This window comes from Tupaia chinensis, unplaced genomic scaffold (assembly GCF_000334495.1).
Source record: "Tupaia chinensis unplaced genomic scaffold, TupChi_1.0 Scaffold144529_1, whole genome shotgun sequence".
Lineage (NCBI taxonomy): Eukaryota > Metazoa > Chordata > Mammalia > Scandentia > Tupaiidae > Tupaia > Tupaia belangeri.
Genome location: NW_006204388.1, coordinates 1,551,736 through 1,569,439, shown reverse-complemented (window position 1 = coordinate 1,569,439; position 17,704 = coordinate 1,551,736). Strand labels below are relative to the sequence as shown.

At 37.8% G+C, this 17,704-nt stretch overlaps 2 protein-coding genes across 4 annotated transcripts in view; one reads left to right on the top strand and one right to left on the bottom strand.

Moving 5' to 3' along the window:
* LRRC40 (leucine rich repeat containing 40) overlaps positions 1 to 15,986 on the bottom strand; it is a 51,153-nt gene extending 35,167 nt beyond the window's left edge. Inside the window, 5 exon segments of the mRNA XM_006167136.2 lie at positions 4,630 to 4,759; positions 7,515 to 7,588; positions 8,841 to 9,022; positions 15,762 to 15,800; positions 15,803 to 15,986. Coding sequence (XP_006167198.1) covers positions 4,630 to 4,759; positions 7,515 to 7,588; positions 8,841 to 9,022; positions 15,762 to 15,800; positions 15,803 to 15,911 — 534 coding nt within the window. The 5' untranslated portion in view covers positions 15,912 to 15,986.
* Positions 15,987 to 16,070: 84 nt separating this feature from the next.
* Positions 16,071 to 17,704, top strand: part of SRSF11 (serine and arginine rich splicing factor 11) — a 42,796-nt gene continuing 41,162 nt past the window's right edge. The window contains exon 1 of one of the 3 annotated variants that reach the window (XM_027767737.1): positions 16,071 to 16,152. The gene's annotated coding sequence lies outside the window, so the exon portion shown is untranslated. Of the gene's footprint in view, positions 16,153 to 16,222; positions 16,241 to 17,704 lie in introns of those variants that run through there. The other 2 variants (XM_027767738.1, XM_027767739.1) reach the window with 2 other exon arrangements.

Genomic DNA, 17,704 nt, shown 5'->3' with positions numbered 1-17,704 from the left:
AAAAAAAAAGATCACGATGGTCCTCATCTAGAGCAAGGGTCAGCCCATTGTCTGTGTCTTATTTTTGCAAATGGGCATCACATCTCTAACATTTATTGTAAACATAAAGTTATGTCATTATAAGTGCTTTTTTTGGGGGGGGGGGGGAGATTTTTGTTATAGGGGGCGGGCCTCTCCAGACAGACAGAGAGACAGAAAGCGAGAAATCACCCCCCAGGGGGGATGACCACGCCACAATCCCTTCTCCTCCATTCTCCTCTCGGGATCTCAGGCATGCACGCACAGGTGCCTGGCGTGAGTTTAAGTCGCCGGGTCTGGGATTCGAACTGCGGTCGATTACGTGGGAGTCCAGCAACATAGCCATTACGCTAACTGCTGGTCCCCATTATAAGTGTTTATGTTATTAGTTCTATGAAAACAAGAGCAACTTAGCATGAGTAGGTCACACTTGCTTACCTGTTACTGGTCTTTTATTAAAATTGAATTATTTTTTATATATTTTTGTTGTTGTTGTTGTTGGAGAGTTTTTGTTTGTTTTTGTTTTTCTTTTGGCTATAGGGCAAGTGCACGCGCCAGACAGACAGAGAGAGACAGAGACATAAAGCGAGGAATCACCCCCCCCCAGAGGGGATGGCTATGCCATTCTTTCTCCTCCATTCTACTCTCAGGATCTTGGGCACGCACGCACACGCGCCTGGCGTGAGTTTAAGCCACTGGGTCTGGGACTTGAACAGCAGTCGATACTTGAGAGTTCAGCGACTTAGCCATTATGCTAACTGCTGGCCCCAATTTTGTTTTTATATTTTAAAACTTTAAATTTAGTCACTGTACATCTTTATAGTGTACACAATGGTACACTAGCATTAATGCAGTGCATTTCAATTAAGTCAAAGACATTACCATATACATTTATTGTCTATAGATAACTTTTCACTCATTTGTCTATTAAATTTTTTTTTGTTTGTTTGTTGCATTTTGTTTTGTTTCCCTGGATCCCTCACCATCTGTCTCTATGAAGCTCACAAGTACAGATGGTTTTTGTGTTTTTAAATGGATAGTGGAGAAATTAAAAGAGTAACATTAAAGTTATGTAAAAAGTCTAATTTCAGTGTCTATAAATAAATTTGATTGAAACACATACACACAGATCCTGGGAGGAAAATGGAGGAGAATGGATTGTGGCATGGCCATCTTCCCTAGGACTGATTTCTCACTTTCCCTCTTACTATCTCTGTCTTGCTTTCTCTCTGGGGAGAGAAAGTTAAGGCAAAAATTTCTTTTAAACAAATTAACTTTGGAGGAAATTGGGTGAAAGGTATATGCAAGTTATCTTTGCTATTTTAATAACTTTTCTAGTTATTAAAGTGATGGGGACTAGCAGGTGGAATAGTGGTTACGCTGCTGGACTCCAACATGGCCCAAGGTGTAGTCCCAGACCTCGTGGCTAGAAACTCACGTCAGGCTCATGTGCATGTGTGCCCAGAATCCTGAGAGAAGAATGGTGGAGAAGGGACTGCAGCATGGCCATCCCCACTAGGGGGTGATTTCTCACTTTCTGTCTCTCCAGCAAGCACATGTGCCCAATAGCAAAAATCTCTCAAAAAAAAAAAAAAAAAAAAATTAGTGATGAAGAAATTAATTCAGAAATTCTCAAAGCATTTTAAAGAACCCAAATTATTCTAATAAACTATCCTCTAAATTCTAAACCATAGAACCACTAATCAAGTTAAATACTGGATTGTTACCATTAACAACTAAGTTAGATATAAAATATTTACATGGCATATAAATTAATCTATATTTGTATCATTCCTTCAAAAAGTATTTAGTACTGTCCCGACCCGCGGGATAGTTGAACAGGTTCCCTGGGGGAGGGAGTGAGAGATGGGACAAACACATGCACACACAGTACGAGATACTGATCAAGTCTTCTTCTCCTGTTTGGCACCTTGGGTGTCTGACCTCTCACTTTCCCAGCACGGGCCAGGGAACCATGGACCTTACCTCCAAGCATGTGACCTGCTACTTCCAGAGTAGTCAGGGCCTCCACCCCACACTGACCCAGTGTTGCCTCATCCTCCAGGGGCGTGCCTGCCAGGAGTATGACCTGATATTCAGGGGCGATGCCCTCCAGTGAGGATACATGAGCCTTGATCTGGGCGACCGTCTCCTGGCTGGTCACCTCAAGAGTACCATTATGCAGTTTACATATAGCTTTAGGAAATATTACTTTGTATATATTCTTTCTCACATTTTTGATTTATTGGATAAGATCTTTAAGAACACAGTTCTCAAATGAAACATCCTTTCATTATACAAAGAACTTTGTAAACCTACAAGTGAAAAACTGGAATCTTCACTTATATAATGTTTCCTTTCAAAGTTCAATTCTAAATAGACTCTAACTTTTAAAAATAAATTGCTATTTTTACCATGAATTTTTTATTAAAAAGTCTGATGGCCTCCTCCTCTGTTTTTCATTTTATCTGTCTATGCCTTTTACTCCCCAAACCTTATTTCCAAACTGATCAAACTGAAAGACGGAGACAATGAAGGAATGGGCTTGACGTATATATTTTCATCTCAAACACAAGAGCAGATGAGGGGCATTGAGACACTGAAGGAATGGTTAAGAAGAATACGCAGTTTGGTTTTAAATAATAGAGCAGGTGAAAGAAATATAAAGAGGGATTTAGATCAGTAGATGGCATAAAGATTATGTCGCTGGACTCCCATGTAGTAAACTGCAGTCTGAGTCCCAGACCCAGTGACTTCTTACTCACATTGGGTGTGTGTGCATGTGTGCCCAAAATCCCGAAGAGGAGAATGGAGGAGAAGAGAGGACTGAGGCATGCCCTTCCATTCTGAGCAGTGATTTCTCACTTTTGGTTTTTCTCTGTCTCTCCGACAAGTGCATGCACCTTATAGCAAAAATCTCTCTATAAAAAAAAAATAAATAGAAATAAAATAAATGAGGATCTCCATGCAGAAAAAAATAGAAGTAAAATAAGTAATTTTTCCTTTAATGAAAAATAAAATATAAGGCTAAAATGACATTAATGAGTTTTCCAAAACATGTAAGAGAAGGAATAAAATAAGAATGAAATGTGAAATAATTACATGGAGTAAATCTATGTATTAGAACCTGTGATCTAACATATATTATAATGTGACTAAAGTTTTTCAGATGGTATACCTTACAGTGGCATTTCAAACCTTTGGTGATAAAGTAAGAGGAAAAAAAGGAGTCAAATTAAGATATATTCAAATCCTGATTTCATTATTTATTGGCTGTATGACTTTTGACAAATTTCCTTTTCTGGTAAGTTTTATTTTCTTATTGTATTAGGGGATAAAACTGCCTGCTTTGTTACATACAAAGCACAAAGCAAAGTGCCTGACATTCATATTATTATTGTTGTTATTATTTTTTTTTTGAGAGAGAGATTTTTGCTTTAGGACACATGTGCTCTCAAGAGATACAGAGACAGAGAGACAGAAAGCAAGATATTATCCCCCATGGGTAAGGGCACACTGCAATCCTTTAACCTCCATTCTCCTCTTGGGATCTTAGGCACATATGTATATATGCCCAGAGTGAATTTTAAGCAACCAGGTCCAGGACTTGATTATGTAGGAGTCCAGTGACATAACCATTATGCCATCTGCTGGTGTTGTTATTTTTAAAGGCAAGGTTTATGCTTCAGCCTCCCATTTGAGACTCTAAGAGAAAATCATGCCCAGTTCTTTTTTAGACAGCATCTCAATATGTTGCCCAGACCAGCTTTGAACTCGCCATCCTCCTGTCTCAGCCTCCCTTAGTTGCTGGACTTTCAGGTTCATTCCCGGCTGTTTTTATTATTTTAAGTAATATTGTTAAAATAATATTTTATTGTTTTATGGTTATCTCTATTTAAGACAGTAGAACAGGTGGGATGAAAATTTTAACAGAAAATGTAGCTATCATGAAAAATAGAGGGAAAAAAGTAGGGCTTGAAGGGGTTATTAGGACACTCAGAAAGCAGGAGGGCCACATAATACAATGGAGGGAATGGGTATAAAAAAGAGAATAATAGGGAACCAGCAGTTAGCGTAATGGCTATGTCGCTGGACTCCCACGTAGTTGACTGTGGTTCACGGACCCAGTGGCTTAAAACTCATGCCGTGTGCGTGCGTCCTCAAGATCCTGAGAGGAGAATGGAGAAGGGATTGCGGCGTGACCATCCTCCCTGGAGGGTGATCTCTCACTTTCTGTCTCTATGGCTCTCTCTGTCTGTCTGGCGAGTGCACGCGCCCTATAGCGAAAACCTCTCAAAAAAAAAGAATAATATATGCTAAAGATAACTTTCTTCTATTCTGCAAAGCTGTACAAGACTCTAGATAACAAAGATATCCTCACTGTCCTTTTCCAAACTCTATTCCTGAAGTAAAATTTAAAGTTGATATAATATAGGAAAAACAAAGTTACAATTTTTATTTAGCAGCCTAATGGAAACACAGTTCCTAATAATCTACTCATAAAATAAGCTATTCACATTCTCTTGATTTCAATCATATATCCAATTTCTCAGCCCAATGAAGAATCCTACCAGCCTCAAATTATATGAAAATAGGAAAGTAAAAACTTACTAGATCTTCCAAATTGGAAAGTTGTTCAAATCCCTCTGGTATAGAAGTTAGCTCATTATGCTGGAGATACAGGCCCTTCAGGTTTTTTAGATTTCTAATTTCTTCAGGGAGTGTTTTCAGTTTGTTGTGGCTATTGATACATAAAGAATTGGTGATAACACAATAAATATTTATCAAATCCATTTTGTTAACTAATCATAGACTCATTATAAAAATGAAATATGGCTACTAATTTTGAGTACTTAGCAAAATCGACATAGTAAACATACATACTCATTAAAATAACAATAATATAATCAAATTGGGGTTCAAAGAAAAACAACAAAGAAGTAAAGGTTTTTAATCAAACACAGTATGTGAATTTTGATTACTTGCTTATAATTAATCCATGATTTTAATATGAAAAGACTCAATTTTTTTTTTTTTTAAGTTTGCTAGAGTATACACTCATCAGAGAGAAACAGAGGTGGGGAAAGAGAGAGAAAATGAGAAAGTGACTTGGGAGTACTGGGTGATCAGACCCAACACCCATGCTCTTGTCTCACACTCACAAAGATTTATTAGAAATGCAGACAAATAGAATAGTAAGCAAAGTTTATTAGGGAAGGAGAAAAAGCTTCCAACCCCGTGGAAGAGGGCCCAAACGGGTTGCCAAAAGAGAGTTGGGACAAGGGGTCTTTATCCTAGCAAAGAGGGACCTGTTCATGCATTGTCCTCGTGGAGATTATGTGTTGGGTGATTTATGTCATTCTTCTCCTATGTGGGAGTGAGCTCACAAATCACAAGACTTCAGACATTTACACCTTAGTTAACATTCCACAGATTTTTTTTCTGAGGTCTGTGACCCAGGCGGTTTTTAATTTTTATATTGGTTCCCACAAGTCTAAGATTAAGCTGTGTTCTTTGATGTATTTTTCCCTTGTCCCTAAAATGTAATCTCATTTAGACCCCCTTATCTTGTAGGTGCAAGACTGCATGTAATGTTTCCATTTCTAAAATGACAGCTCGTGTTACTGTTCAAGGTCCTTTGCTCTCTTGCTCTCTAGACCAAGAGAGACTACATTCTTTGTTCGGAATGTAGCAATGATATGAAAAATGTTAACTTCAGATGTCATTACCTCCAGCAGGCTGTAAGCAATTCTCTGTGTGAGCAAGCAGTGAGAGACAATAACTGATTTCTAGTGAAAGCAGTCAATGACTTCAATAATTGATTTCTAGTGAAAGCTTGACAAGAATGATTCCATCTCAGTTAGGGTATAGTATCCCATCTAAACCCTAACTATATGTGGGTGTGTGCCCATCTTCTACCTCAAAGCAACCACCAGGGAGGATAACCACAGCACAATCCCTTCTCCACTCTCCTGGGGATTTGGGGCATGCACACACACATGCCCAGTGTGTTTTTCAAGCCACCAGGTCCAGGAATCCAACCATGCAATCAGTCATAAGGGATCACCACACCACCTGGCTGGCCCCTGGACTCAATTTTTTATGCTGTATCTGACTTTAAAAATTTTGACAAAAACTGTGCAACATGTACTACAATTATACACATGTACTACCATGGAATTCTACTTTATATGAAGAGCAGGTTTTAAATTTAACATTCAAGACAAAAATAACTATTTCTGTTTGAAGCCTTACATGTACACTTGAATATAATATGTAATTCTACTCTCTTTGTACTTGGTCTTAACTTTTCAGAAGACAACTCTCAGGACCTAAGGACCTAATGGTAGCCCCCAGCTAACAACCAGAAAGGAAAGAAGGCCTCAGTCTCACAATTCCAAGGAACTGGATTCTGCTAACACCCAGAGTGAAAACTTGGAGGTGGATTCTTTCCAAAGCTTCCCATTTGGAAGCCAACTTATAACAATGATTTTAGCCTTGTGAAGCCCAGAGCAGAGATGCCAGTAAAGCCAGCCTGGACGTCTAATCTATGGAACTACAAAAATTTCTGTTACAAAATAAGAATACTAAAAATTGCTTCATAACAATAAAAGTGCAAGCAGTAAAAATTCAATTGGCTTGGGACCAGCAGATGGCATAGTGATTATGTTCCTGGACTCCCACGTAGTCGACAGCATTTCAAGCCCCAGACCTGATGGCTTAAAACTCATGCTGTGTGTGTGCATGCATCATGCCCAAAATCCCAAGAGGAGAATGAAGAATCAACGCCCCCTGGGAGATGATGTCTCGTTTTCTGTCCCTCTGTCTCTGTCTCCCTGGCAAGCACACGAGCCCTATAGCGAAAACCTCTCTAACAACAACAACAAGTTCATGGGGCCGGCAGGTGGTGTGGTGGTTAAGGTGCTGGATTCTCACATAGCCAACCATGGTTCAAGTCCTGGACCTGGCAGCTTGCTTTCTCACTTTCTCTCTCTCTTTCTCTATCTAATTAAAAAGGATGAATAAATAAATAAAGTTAAATAAAGAATGATTCTTTAAAAAAACTCAATTGGCTTTAAATTCAGAAAACACGTAAGCAATTATAAAACCAGAAATAATCTAAAAAAAAAAAGTAAATTCGTATTCTGCTTTTTTTTTTGGAGAGGTTTTTGCTATAGGGCATGTGCGCTCGCCAGAAAGACAGAGAGAGAGAGACATAGAGACAGAAAGCGAGAAATCACCCCCCAGGGGGGATGGTCACGCCACAATCCCTTCTCCTCCATTCTCCTCTCGGGATCTTGGGCACGCACGCACACACGCCCAGCGTGAGTTTTAAGCCACCAGGTCCGGGACGTGAACCGCGGTCGACTACATGGGAGTCCAGTTTAACCACTATGAGATAATACAAAAATATTTTCTTATGTTGGAAAAAATGAAAGAATATTATTTATACCATTATAATAGCAATATAAGAAATAAGTAAGTTTAAATTTTACCTGACATTAAGTTTCTGAAGATTTTCTAGCTCTCTTATCGCAGAAGGAAGCGATGTCAGCAGATTGTCATGTATCTAAAAGTTATTAAAAGATAAGATCAATATCCCTAGTCTCATAATTAATAATATGACTTTGCCACTATACAAAATTATTCAGCAACAATCCCGTTCTTCTAATTCAATGGGAACAAGTTGGACTATTGGAAGTTGTTCTGTCTATAGAAGAGGAAAGCAAGCCTGAAACTGAACAAATTGCTGTTCCAAAATCATGAAGTGCTGGGTCATTGGTTTAAAATACAATAAAAAATTAAAATATTACATAAAAATGGAGTTTCAATTTCAAATAAGAAACAAAAAGGTTAGAAACTAGCAATAGCCCTCTGATAGAACTATCAATGTCAATATATACAGAAAGTATAAAAGAATAATATTGTTTTTAAGGTAAAAAGAATCTTAGAGTAAGCCGATCTACTCATTATACAAATGAAGAAAATAAACACTCCTCTAGAAATCTGACAACTGCCTATTTAGATTAAATTTTTCTACAAATGAATTGGAGGCCTTTTGATGTTGCTAAGCAAAGTGCAACAGGAGTCTGTAAACTCTTAAAAAAAATTACTCATGCTTCACTTTACTACGTGACATGGCAACAAAGAAAGGTACACATACACAAATTAAAGTTCAATAATTTGGGGACGGCAGGTTGCATGGTGGTTTGGCACTTGACTCCTACATGGCTGACCAGAGTCCCAGATCTGGTGGTTTGCTTTCTCGCTTTCCTCTTCTCTGTCTCTCTGTCTCTCTTTGGTCAAGTTAAAAAGTAATGATAACAAATGGAGTTAAATGAATAAATAGAAAAAAGAAAATTTTTAAGTTCAATAATTTAAGTTAATGAGGCTGAAGACTAGCTACACACAAAAGAAATCTACCCTAAGAACTTTTTTCAATGCCTGAAATAATAATGATAAAAATAATAACAACAAGAAAAAAGATAAGCAGAAATGACCACTTTTTAAATACTGATTCTGTTTGGAGGTATTAACTCATTTAATTCTAAGAACAATTTTTAAAAATAGGTAGTAGCATCAGTCCTAGTTTATAAAGACTAAAGCACAGAAAGGTAACTTTCATAAGATTACAGAGCAATGAAGTAGAATTCTGGTGTTCCTAATCTGCACTTTTAACTACTATGCTATGCCTGACATAATAATTTGTTATTTGTCCTTGCATCCAAACAATTGAACACAAAAGGTTTTCTGTTTATCAAAGCCTAAATTTAGTTGTAGAGTCTCAACTAATAACCCATATTTGCAGTCAGTCAACTTACATCAAGAACAGTCAATGCAGGCAGAAGTCGGAGGTCATCTGTAAGTGACTGCAGTTTATTGTTTGATATGATTAGTTTGGTCAAATCTATCTGCTCCCACCATCGTTCAGTAGCGCTGAATGAAAGATTCTGATTAGCCTCCTCAGGAACATCCACATTTATTCTCCAAACACATTGAGGCACTTTTTTTCAAAAAGAAAAATGAAAAGGAGTAGATACTAAGTAATATATTTTTTAATATTATTTTTTAATTTTATTAATTATTATCTTTTAAAATTTGATCAGAGAGTGAGTGAGAAAAAGGGGAAATGAGAAAGCAAGCCACCAGGTACAGGACTTGAATCGTAGTCAGCCATGTGGGAGTCTCAATCACCATGCCACCTGCTGCCCCCAAGTAACATATTTTAATAGCTATTCAGTTTACCTATTAAAAGACAACTGCTAAAAAAAAAAAAAAAATTTCAAATAAATCAAACAGATCAAATAACAATAAATTGAAGCTAGTGTAAAAGTTGATTTTATTCAAAAACAGACCATGTAATTACACATTAGATCTCACTGCTAACTTCATACAACTATGTTACTAGCTAAATATTCTGGCACATTGCTGTGCTGATATGTAAGATAAAAGATAGCCACCATCATGCTAACACAATGAGCAGAGAAGGCACAGAAATCAACATCCATACATAATCCTTTGTCAAAGCCTATAGAACTGTACAGCACTAACTGTGAACCCTAATGTAAAATATAGCCTTTAGATAATAATCTATCAATATTGGTTCATCAATTATAATGTATGTATTTCATTAATGCAAAATGTTAATAACACAGGAAACTAAGATGGGGTATATGAGAATATAATACACCATCTGCTCAATTTTCTGTAAATCTAAAACAGTTCTAAAAATTTTTTAATGTATGGTTGCTTGAGGGAAAATAATTTTTTATTACTGTCATTGGTATTAAAGTATAGAATGCTAAAAAGATATAAGAAGCCATACAGTAGATATTTAGGGTCAAGATTTAGATATGCTTTTGCACAGTATGCTAAAAATTTTATACTGTATCTTGTGGGATATGGAAAGTCATTAAATATTTTGAGGGGCATCATAAGATGGAAAGATAACTCTTGGTAATGACATGGAGATTTAGAAATTGAGATTAAAATAAGAAATTCAGAAAAACAGGGAGCTACTGCCATAACAGCAAATGGTCAGTTTTTATTGTGTAATTTTATTTATCTTATTTAAACCTTAGTAGGTCCTATTATTACTCTAGAATTTTATATATATATATATATTAATTGCCAGAGAGTACATGCATTCGCCAGAGAGAAGTGAGGAAACAGAAACAAAGGAAGAGGGAGAAAGCACCCACCTATAGTCTATGGTCATGCTGCAATCCTTCATCTCCATTTCTAAATCTGTCACTATTTGGGGCATGCACATACACACGCCTGGCATGTTTTTCAAGTTACCTAGAACCGAGATTTGAACCATAGTCGGCCACATGGGATCTAGCCACCTTCACTGTCCACAGGGCTGGCCCCACTCCCAAATTATCAATGGGAAAATAAGGGTCAGATTGTTTAAGCACATCAATGTTATTTGAGCAAAGATATGGAGATAAGGAGCATAGCCTCATAAGGAACTGCAAACAGTTCAGAATTATAGCGATTTTGGTTATCAAAGGTTGAGAGATGAGATAAAACTGAAAGCTACAGACAGACTGGATAAAGCCTTCTATTTCATCCTATTGCTAATAACTGTAAATACCTGAATCTAGGTAATTTAAAAGAATAGAGGTTTACTGAGTTCATGGTTTGGAGGTCCAAAGTCCAGGAGTCATATCCGGTAAGGGCTTCCTACTGGTGAAGTTCCAAGGTCATAGAGTGAGGGCACTATATCATGAGAGAACAAAATCACATGTTTGTGTATATGTGTGTCTCATGATCTCATTCCCCTGTTTATAAATGCACCAAGAGTGAAATCAGAGAGGCCCCATCCTAAACACCTAATCACTTCCAAATGCTCTGCCTTTCAATATTATAACGGTATTGTTTCCTTCTTCATACCTAAACAACCAAATCTCAACACATTAATTTTTTTGTATGAATATATTTTTTTTTATTATAAATTTTTTTTTTCTCATCACAACACACATATGAATTTTCTATCCAAAATACACTGTGCATTGGCTCAATCAAGCACATCAACATATATGTTCTCAGCAAATGATTTCCCAATTTTTGTGTCCTGCATACCTTGCCTTTTGTTTTGCCATCCTAGGTTCCCCATCCCCACCCTCTGCCATGTCCCATCTTCCTCCTCCATTGTCCCTGACATTCATGATTGCCCTCAATGCCTTCCGCCCCCCCCATTCAATTGTTCTACCAATGAACTCAATTAGTCTAAGTATATCCACTAGCTAGCACAGCTGACATATCCTTACACATGTATCCAAATCTGATCCTAGGCATAAACCCCAGGGAGTAGAATGAACATATTATAAAGTAGACCCCAGTTGTGTCCATACAGCTCTCTTCAGTCATCAAATGTGCATTTTTTTTCTCCTGCTTATTACTTTTTTTATATTAAATTATATTGCCTAACACTCATTCCCTGAGTATCATCACAACACACCAAGTGTAGTTTCCCATCTAGGATAAACTACATAGTGTCTTAATCAAGCATGTCGTCACCAATACTGTTCCATTTCTACTTTCATACATATAAATATGTTTTTTATCCTATGTTTGACCCTCAGCCCTTTCCCCCTCTCCCAATTACTCTATCTCTGCTATAGACAGCTATCCTCCAGAGGGGTCATTGAAAATGCGATACCTGCGAGTAGAGGGAGAGGGGTCACGAGTCCAAAGTTTTTAACAATAGGGAAAATAGATTCCATTCAAGGTTGGATCAAGTGTGGGTCTCGTGCAGTTCCGCAACTGTAGGTGAGTCTCCATGGAATACAGTTTCAGGAAGGCGGTTCTGGCAAGCAGAGTTGACCATCAGTTGATGCGGCACAGCAGCCATCTTGTGGTTAGCAGGAAGAACAATTTCAAATGTCTGAATGGTTCCATATCCCACTTTCTTAACCACTGCACTAGAGTGCCTAAATGTGATAGGCTCCAGTACGGAAAATTTCAGCTCAGGTATTGACTGCCTAGTTCCTGTTATTTATGCATCTTATTTTTAGAATTGCATCTCTTACATTAAAGGCAGTTATCCTTCTTCTTAGATGATTACTTATAACTTTTTTAAGGAGGGAAAAATAAATTTCCGAAAAACTTTTGATTTTAAAGTATGTGCATCAAGGAAAATGTTTATTCCAATTATATGCTTTAATTACTTTTATAAGCAGTAGTGCCACTACTTACATACTAAATTATTCATCTATGATTTAAATTCATGAACAATATCCAGCTCTAATTAGCACTTCTAATCAGCTCTGTAGTAACAGTCTTGCTAAATATTTGTACTCTCCCACCATGTTATTTTACAGAGGTTTCCTGAATTTAATCATTTGAGTATCACATTGAATTTAGGAAACTAGGCAATCTTCTTCAGCTGTTAGTAAGATTCCTCCCTAAAAATGAAGTAGTTTAGTTGAAATGTCTTCGACATTGAAGAATGCAACTGGAAAAAAAATGTAGATTTTCTGCATGAGTGTTTAATGAAAGATTCTAAATGATATCATTTCAATTGTTAACTTAGAAACATATGTGACTAATAATTTCATTTCTAAGATAAAAATAAATTTGCCTAAGCAATTGTTCAACGAAACTCCGACATTAGGCAATCAATCTATTTTAGGTTTACAAATGACTGCTAAAGTTCTAAGGAATCTCCTGGAGGAGAAAGTTAATCCCTGAATGCCCTGTACATATTATACTCACTACTTAAATTCCTTCCTTGTGGGTACCTTAAAATTATCTATTAAATAATTCTATATTATCTGTTCAAAAAGTAATTGCAGTAATTTTACTTCTTTGAAGAAAAATAATTATTTGACTTTTCTAATTAAAGGATTTACTTCCCAAGCTAATTATATGCATACAATTTTACTCAAGAAATTCATTTACTTTAAATAATTCACAAGAGCATTGATTTATTCATCTTAGACATCTACAAGTAGCCAGAATTTAATCATTTTGAGGAAATGAAATCAAATTATTATCTAGTATGTTGTATAATACTATGCATTGAGAGACGTTTTCATTTTTATTTCTTTTGGACTTAGTTTTATCATCTCAATTGTTAAAAATAGGTACAATTATTTGTTATCCCTTCTCTTCTAAAATGTAAAAATTATAGAGTTAAATAATTACATACCTTTCTCTCAAACTTTCAATTGTCACTGTGATATCTGACATCAGGCCAGAGTTCCATGGTGAAGAATTTAAGGTTTGTAGCATAGAACTAGAGGACGGGCAGACATTTCCCTTATAAAGAGTAAATGTTCAAATGTGAAACTTCATAAATGAATAATTCCAAGGACCAGGACACCTGGGGATTTAGGAACTGGAATTCTGATATTTCTGGCAAGCAGAGGTCACAACTGCACCAGTCCAGATATTTCCTAACTATAGTAATAATGAGACAATACCTAAAACCCATCTAATAGTATTCTATAAAGGATGGTAATTATATGCTTTCATTGACAATAATGGAGCTTTATAAGAACGTCAAAATTAATCCATCTCCTATGTCTTTAAGAAGAGTTATGTATTTTCATGCAGTGATGGTTAATTTTATATGTCAACTTCACTGAGCTAAGAGAAACTGGATAGCTGGTAAAACATATTTTCTGGGTTTGTCTGTGAGGATGATTATGAAACAGGTTAACATTTAAACCAGTAGGTGGAATAAAGATCTGTCATTACCCATGCAAGTAGGAATTATCAAAACCATGAGGACTTAGAAAAAATGCAAAAAATAGAAAGAAAAAAGAAAGGAAAGAAAGAAGAAAAATTAAGGGCAAATTCATTCTCATTCTTCTTGAGCTGAGACATCCATTTCTTACACTTGACCACTGAGCTCCTGGTTTTCTGACCTTTAGACTCTGGGCCGCCGCCACCACCGCCGCCGCCGCGCAACACATTAATTTTTTAGACACAGGGATTCTTTTTTCACATATAAGCTATAAATATCATGAGCCTCTTTCATCTACACTCTTTTCCTCCTAACAAAAACTGTATATTCACTTATTTAATGTAATGTTATGTGCCAGTTAGGCTCTCTACAATAATAACCTAAACAGTCCTGATCCATATCATCATTGACCTATGATTTAAAAATCATTTGCTCCCTAGAAGTTTAACAGACTACACCACCTAGGTCCAGTCAAAAAGTATATTTCAATCCAATACTTACCATTTGAGAATATTAATTCATTTATTGAAAGCTTCTACACATATTCAATAAGAATTACCATATACCAAGCACTATTTTGGGGTGCTAGGAATACAACAATGAACAAAACAGGTTCCGGACTAATGGGAATTAGCATTCTAGCTGGAGAGCAGGAAAGACAATAAACAAGTAAGTGATATACATTCTGATAGTGAAAAATGCTATTTAAAAATAAGTCAGGTAAGAGAACAGAGTTAGCAATGATACTTGTGGTAGTCAGGAAGACCTTTCTGAGGTGTGACCTCTAAACAGAATTGTGAAGGATGCAAAAGAATGAGTTTGCCAGGAAGTGACATGGTGGTAAAGGCACTGGACTCTCACATGGCCCACCACAGTTCGAGTCCCGGAACTGGTGGTTTGAGAATAATGCTGGGTGTGTGTATGTGCAGGCCCAAAATCCCAGGGTGGAAAACCGAGAAGGGATTGCCATGGGGCCATCCTCACGGGGGAGGGGGAGAATTCTCAGTTTCCCCCTCATTTCTCTCTCTCTCTGTCCTGCTGACAATCACACACGCCCTATGGCAAAAACCTTAACAAAAAAAAGAAGAATGAGTTCCAAGCAGGTATAGAGGAAAATGTTTCAGGCTTTGGGAAAAACAACTGCATCAGTAAGTTCACATCTGTACTTGAAAAATGTTTGTTTCCATTGATTTAAAACTCTTCCAAGGAGAACATTTTATGTCATAACCTTTTGTTCATCAAGTACTTGCTTCCTTGGTCTACTTTATGCATACATTTCATAATAAGAAAGCAATCATTAGAAGAAAAATAAAAGGTTTTAATCACAGAACATTTTAAAACCTGAATTTAAGTAATGCAGAGGGATAAAATTACAGGAAGAATGCTATACTTCTCCCTCCCCCCTAACCATCCACTCACACACTAATCCCTAGAGCTGGGAATTCATTCATGGTATCCAGATTTGAGCTTATTGGTTTTTACCAGGTTTCTCAGAATGGCCCCAAACTAAGACTCTGTGCAGCATCTATCCTGATCCTTAATTTAGTAAACGCATGCTCATTATTTCTTTTAAATAGGACTGTGTCCCCGTTGCATACAGAACAGCATTTGGACAGGAACAGTGGCATTCACTCTAAGCTCACAATGGGCAGATAAAAATGAATTTTCAGCGTTGATAAGTGCCCCTAGAGAACAAATTAAAACGAGTTAAATTAGGGCCAAAGGTAGTAATCGCTCATCATCTAGCAGCTAATTTAGTTTCGCATTATGTTATACTTCTCATAGGACCTGGGACTCTCAGAAAATACCCCTTAAAATTTTAGCCATATCTTCAGTAGAGTCCCTTCACCAAGGAAAGCTGGAACCAGCAGAGGTACAGAACTGGGCTGACCAAACCAATTCAAACATAATGTCTACATAAAACCGCAGGGATCCTCGCTGGAAGCCTGAGGCAAAGGGAAGCAAAGACAAGCCAGAGGAAAGGGAGGTTACCTGTGTCAAGGGCTATCAGGACGCTCAATCGGGTTGAACATCTGGCTCTTACCTTCAGTGAGGTTCCTACCCGATAAGTTTAACTGGCTTTTTTCCTGGCCGCCTTTAACAGCCCCTGGGGTACGGAGGTACAGCCGTCTCTCCTCTCAGCTCGGAAACCCGCGCGGGGATCTCGGGCGTCCACTCCTCTCAAGCGCGACATGTTCAAACCCCAGTGTCCAGCGGTAGCCGCACCCCACCCCGTGACGCTTAAAGGAGGCGCCGCGGCCACGCCCCGCCTCTCTCCCAGCGCGCGTTCAGTGTTGTGCTCGTGGCCTGGCGCTGGGCCTTCGCTCGCTGTGGCGCGACCCAGATGTCGTCACCATCGGCGCCTGCGGCTGGAGGACAGAGGAGCCCTTTCGGTTGCCAGTGCCGGCCTAGCGTCTTGGAATTACTTCGCTCAAGTAAGTGCGTTTAACGGCCTTCGAGGGGCTTTCGGGTTGTTAGCACTAATACTACGAGCCCAACCTTCTCCTGTGTGCTTCCGCCGTGGTGAGTATGTCGGAAAGGGTAACCCTTTCTTCTCTCCTCTCCTGACATAAACGTGGGCCTTGACTCCAACTTGAGACCTGGGCGCGGTCTGCATCTTCTTTGGACCCCAGCCTGTGTTTGTCGACTGCGGCGATGGCGCCCGACCTCTGGCGTACGGAGTGAAATAAAACAAATGTCTGTTCCTTGGGCCTGTATTCCGAGTCCTAGACTTAGTTCATCATTTCCGTTGTTGATAAGTTTATAGGTGATGTGAAACGAAAGGGTTGGCATCAAGGAAAAAATTAGGCCGTATTTAAAGATCTGTCTACAGGACAGTTTAGGGATACAGTCGGTAGCTTTCAGGAGACCGGAGACAAGTAGTAACTGGAGCTTCAATGTTGCGTGAACAGCTTGAACTTTGGAACCCAAGAAATTCCAGTTCGAATCCCAGCTGCTTCTGTACCTTACAGATTCTGTTCCTTACAAACTATGTTTAACTTTAGGCAGCTTATTCGAACGCTTTAAAGTTCATTACTTTTTCGTTAATGTAAGGGTAATAATTTTTTTCCTCCAAAGGCTTTTAAAATAATAAAGGAAGATTAAAAAAAGTAAATACTAAACTGTTGATGAGGTAAAAGACTCAAATTCAGAATACAAAATACAAATTTTGTTAAGTAAGTCTGTTTTGTGGGAAGTTACAGTTCCCTTGTGAAATGTACAATATTGATGTATTCAAAAAGTAATTATTAAGAACGTATCCTACATAGTACTGTACTAAGTGCTAGACTTCTACCTGATGTCATCTTGTTTTATAAGCATGTGCTGGGGAAATATCCTCCATACTTCCATTGACTCGCCTGGGCATGGATAAAATATCTGAAAGGGAAGATGACAGCCCTCTAATCTAACATAGTCTGCATCCCACGCGGTTTTTAATAATCAGCCCTGTTCCTTTTTCTCCTCTTAGTTCTGTAGAGTTCTTTACAATATAAGCAAACAACAGCAACAACCAGTATTGCTGTGCATGTAAAGATTGGGTTTTAAACCAAAAAGACAATAGCAGCTTTGCAAGGTTGTATTAATGAGCTCTCTTCTCAGCTTCTGTTAAATAATGGTAACAGCTACCTTACTGAGCTCTTAGTGCCTGGCTCAGTGCTAATAACACCTCTATTTGTTATTTCTCTATTAACACAGTGACCGGTTTGCAGGTTATGCTAAACATGTTTTTAAGAAATATGCCCAAGGTTACAAGTTTCTGTATGTCTCATAGCCAAGGATTTGAACCTAGCTCCGTCTCCAGAAATGGTAGCCACCATAATTTCCCTAATAACTTTTCATAATTTCCAATTTGCTTTTATTCTGGATTCATGTAAGGGACAGTTCATTTGTTTTATATGTATTATCAAAGAACAACCTTTTTGTAGGAAGTAATAGCCTACCTTCAGAGAATAGATTGCTCAAGTATAAAATTTCACAGTAGCTACT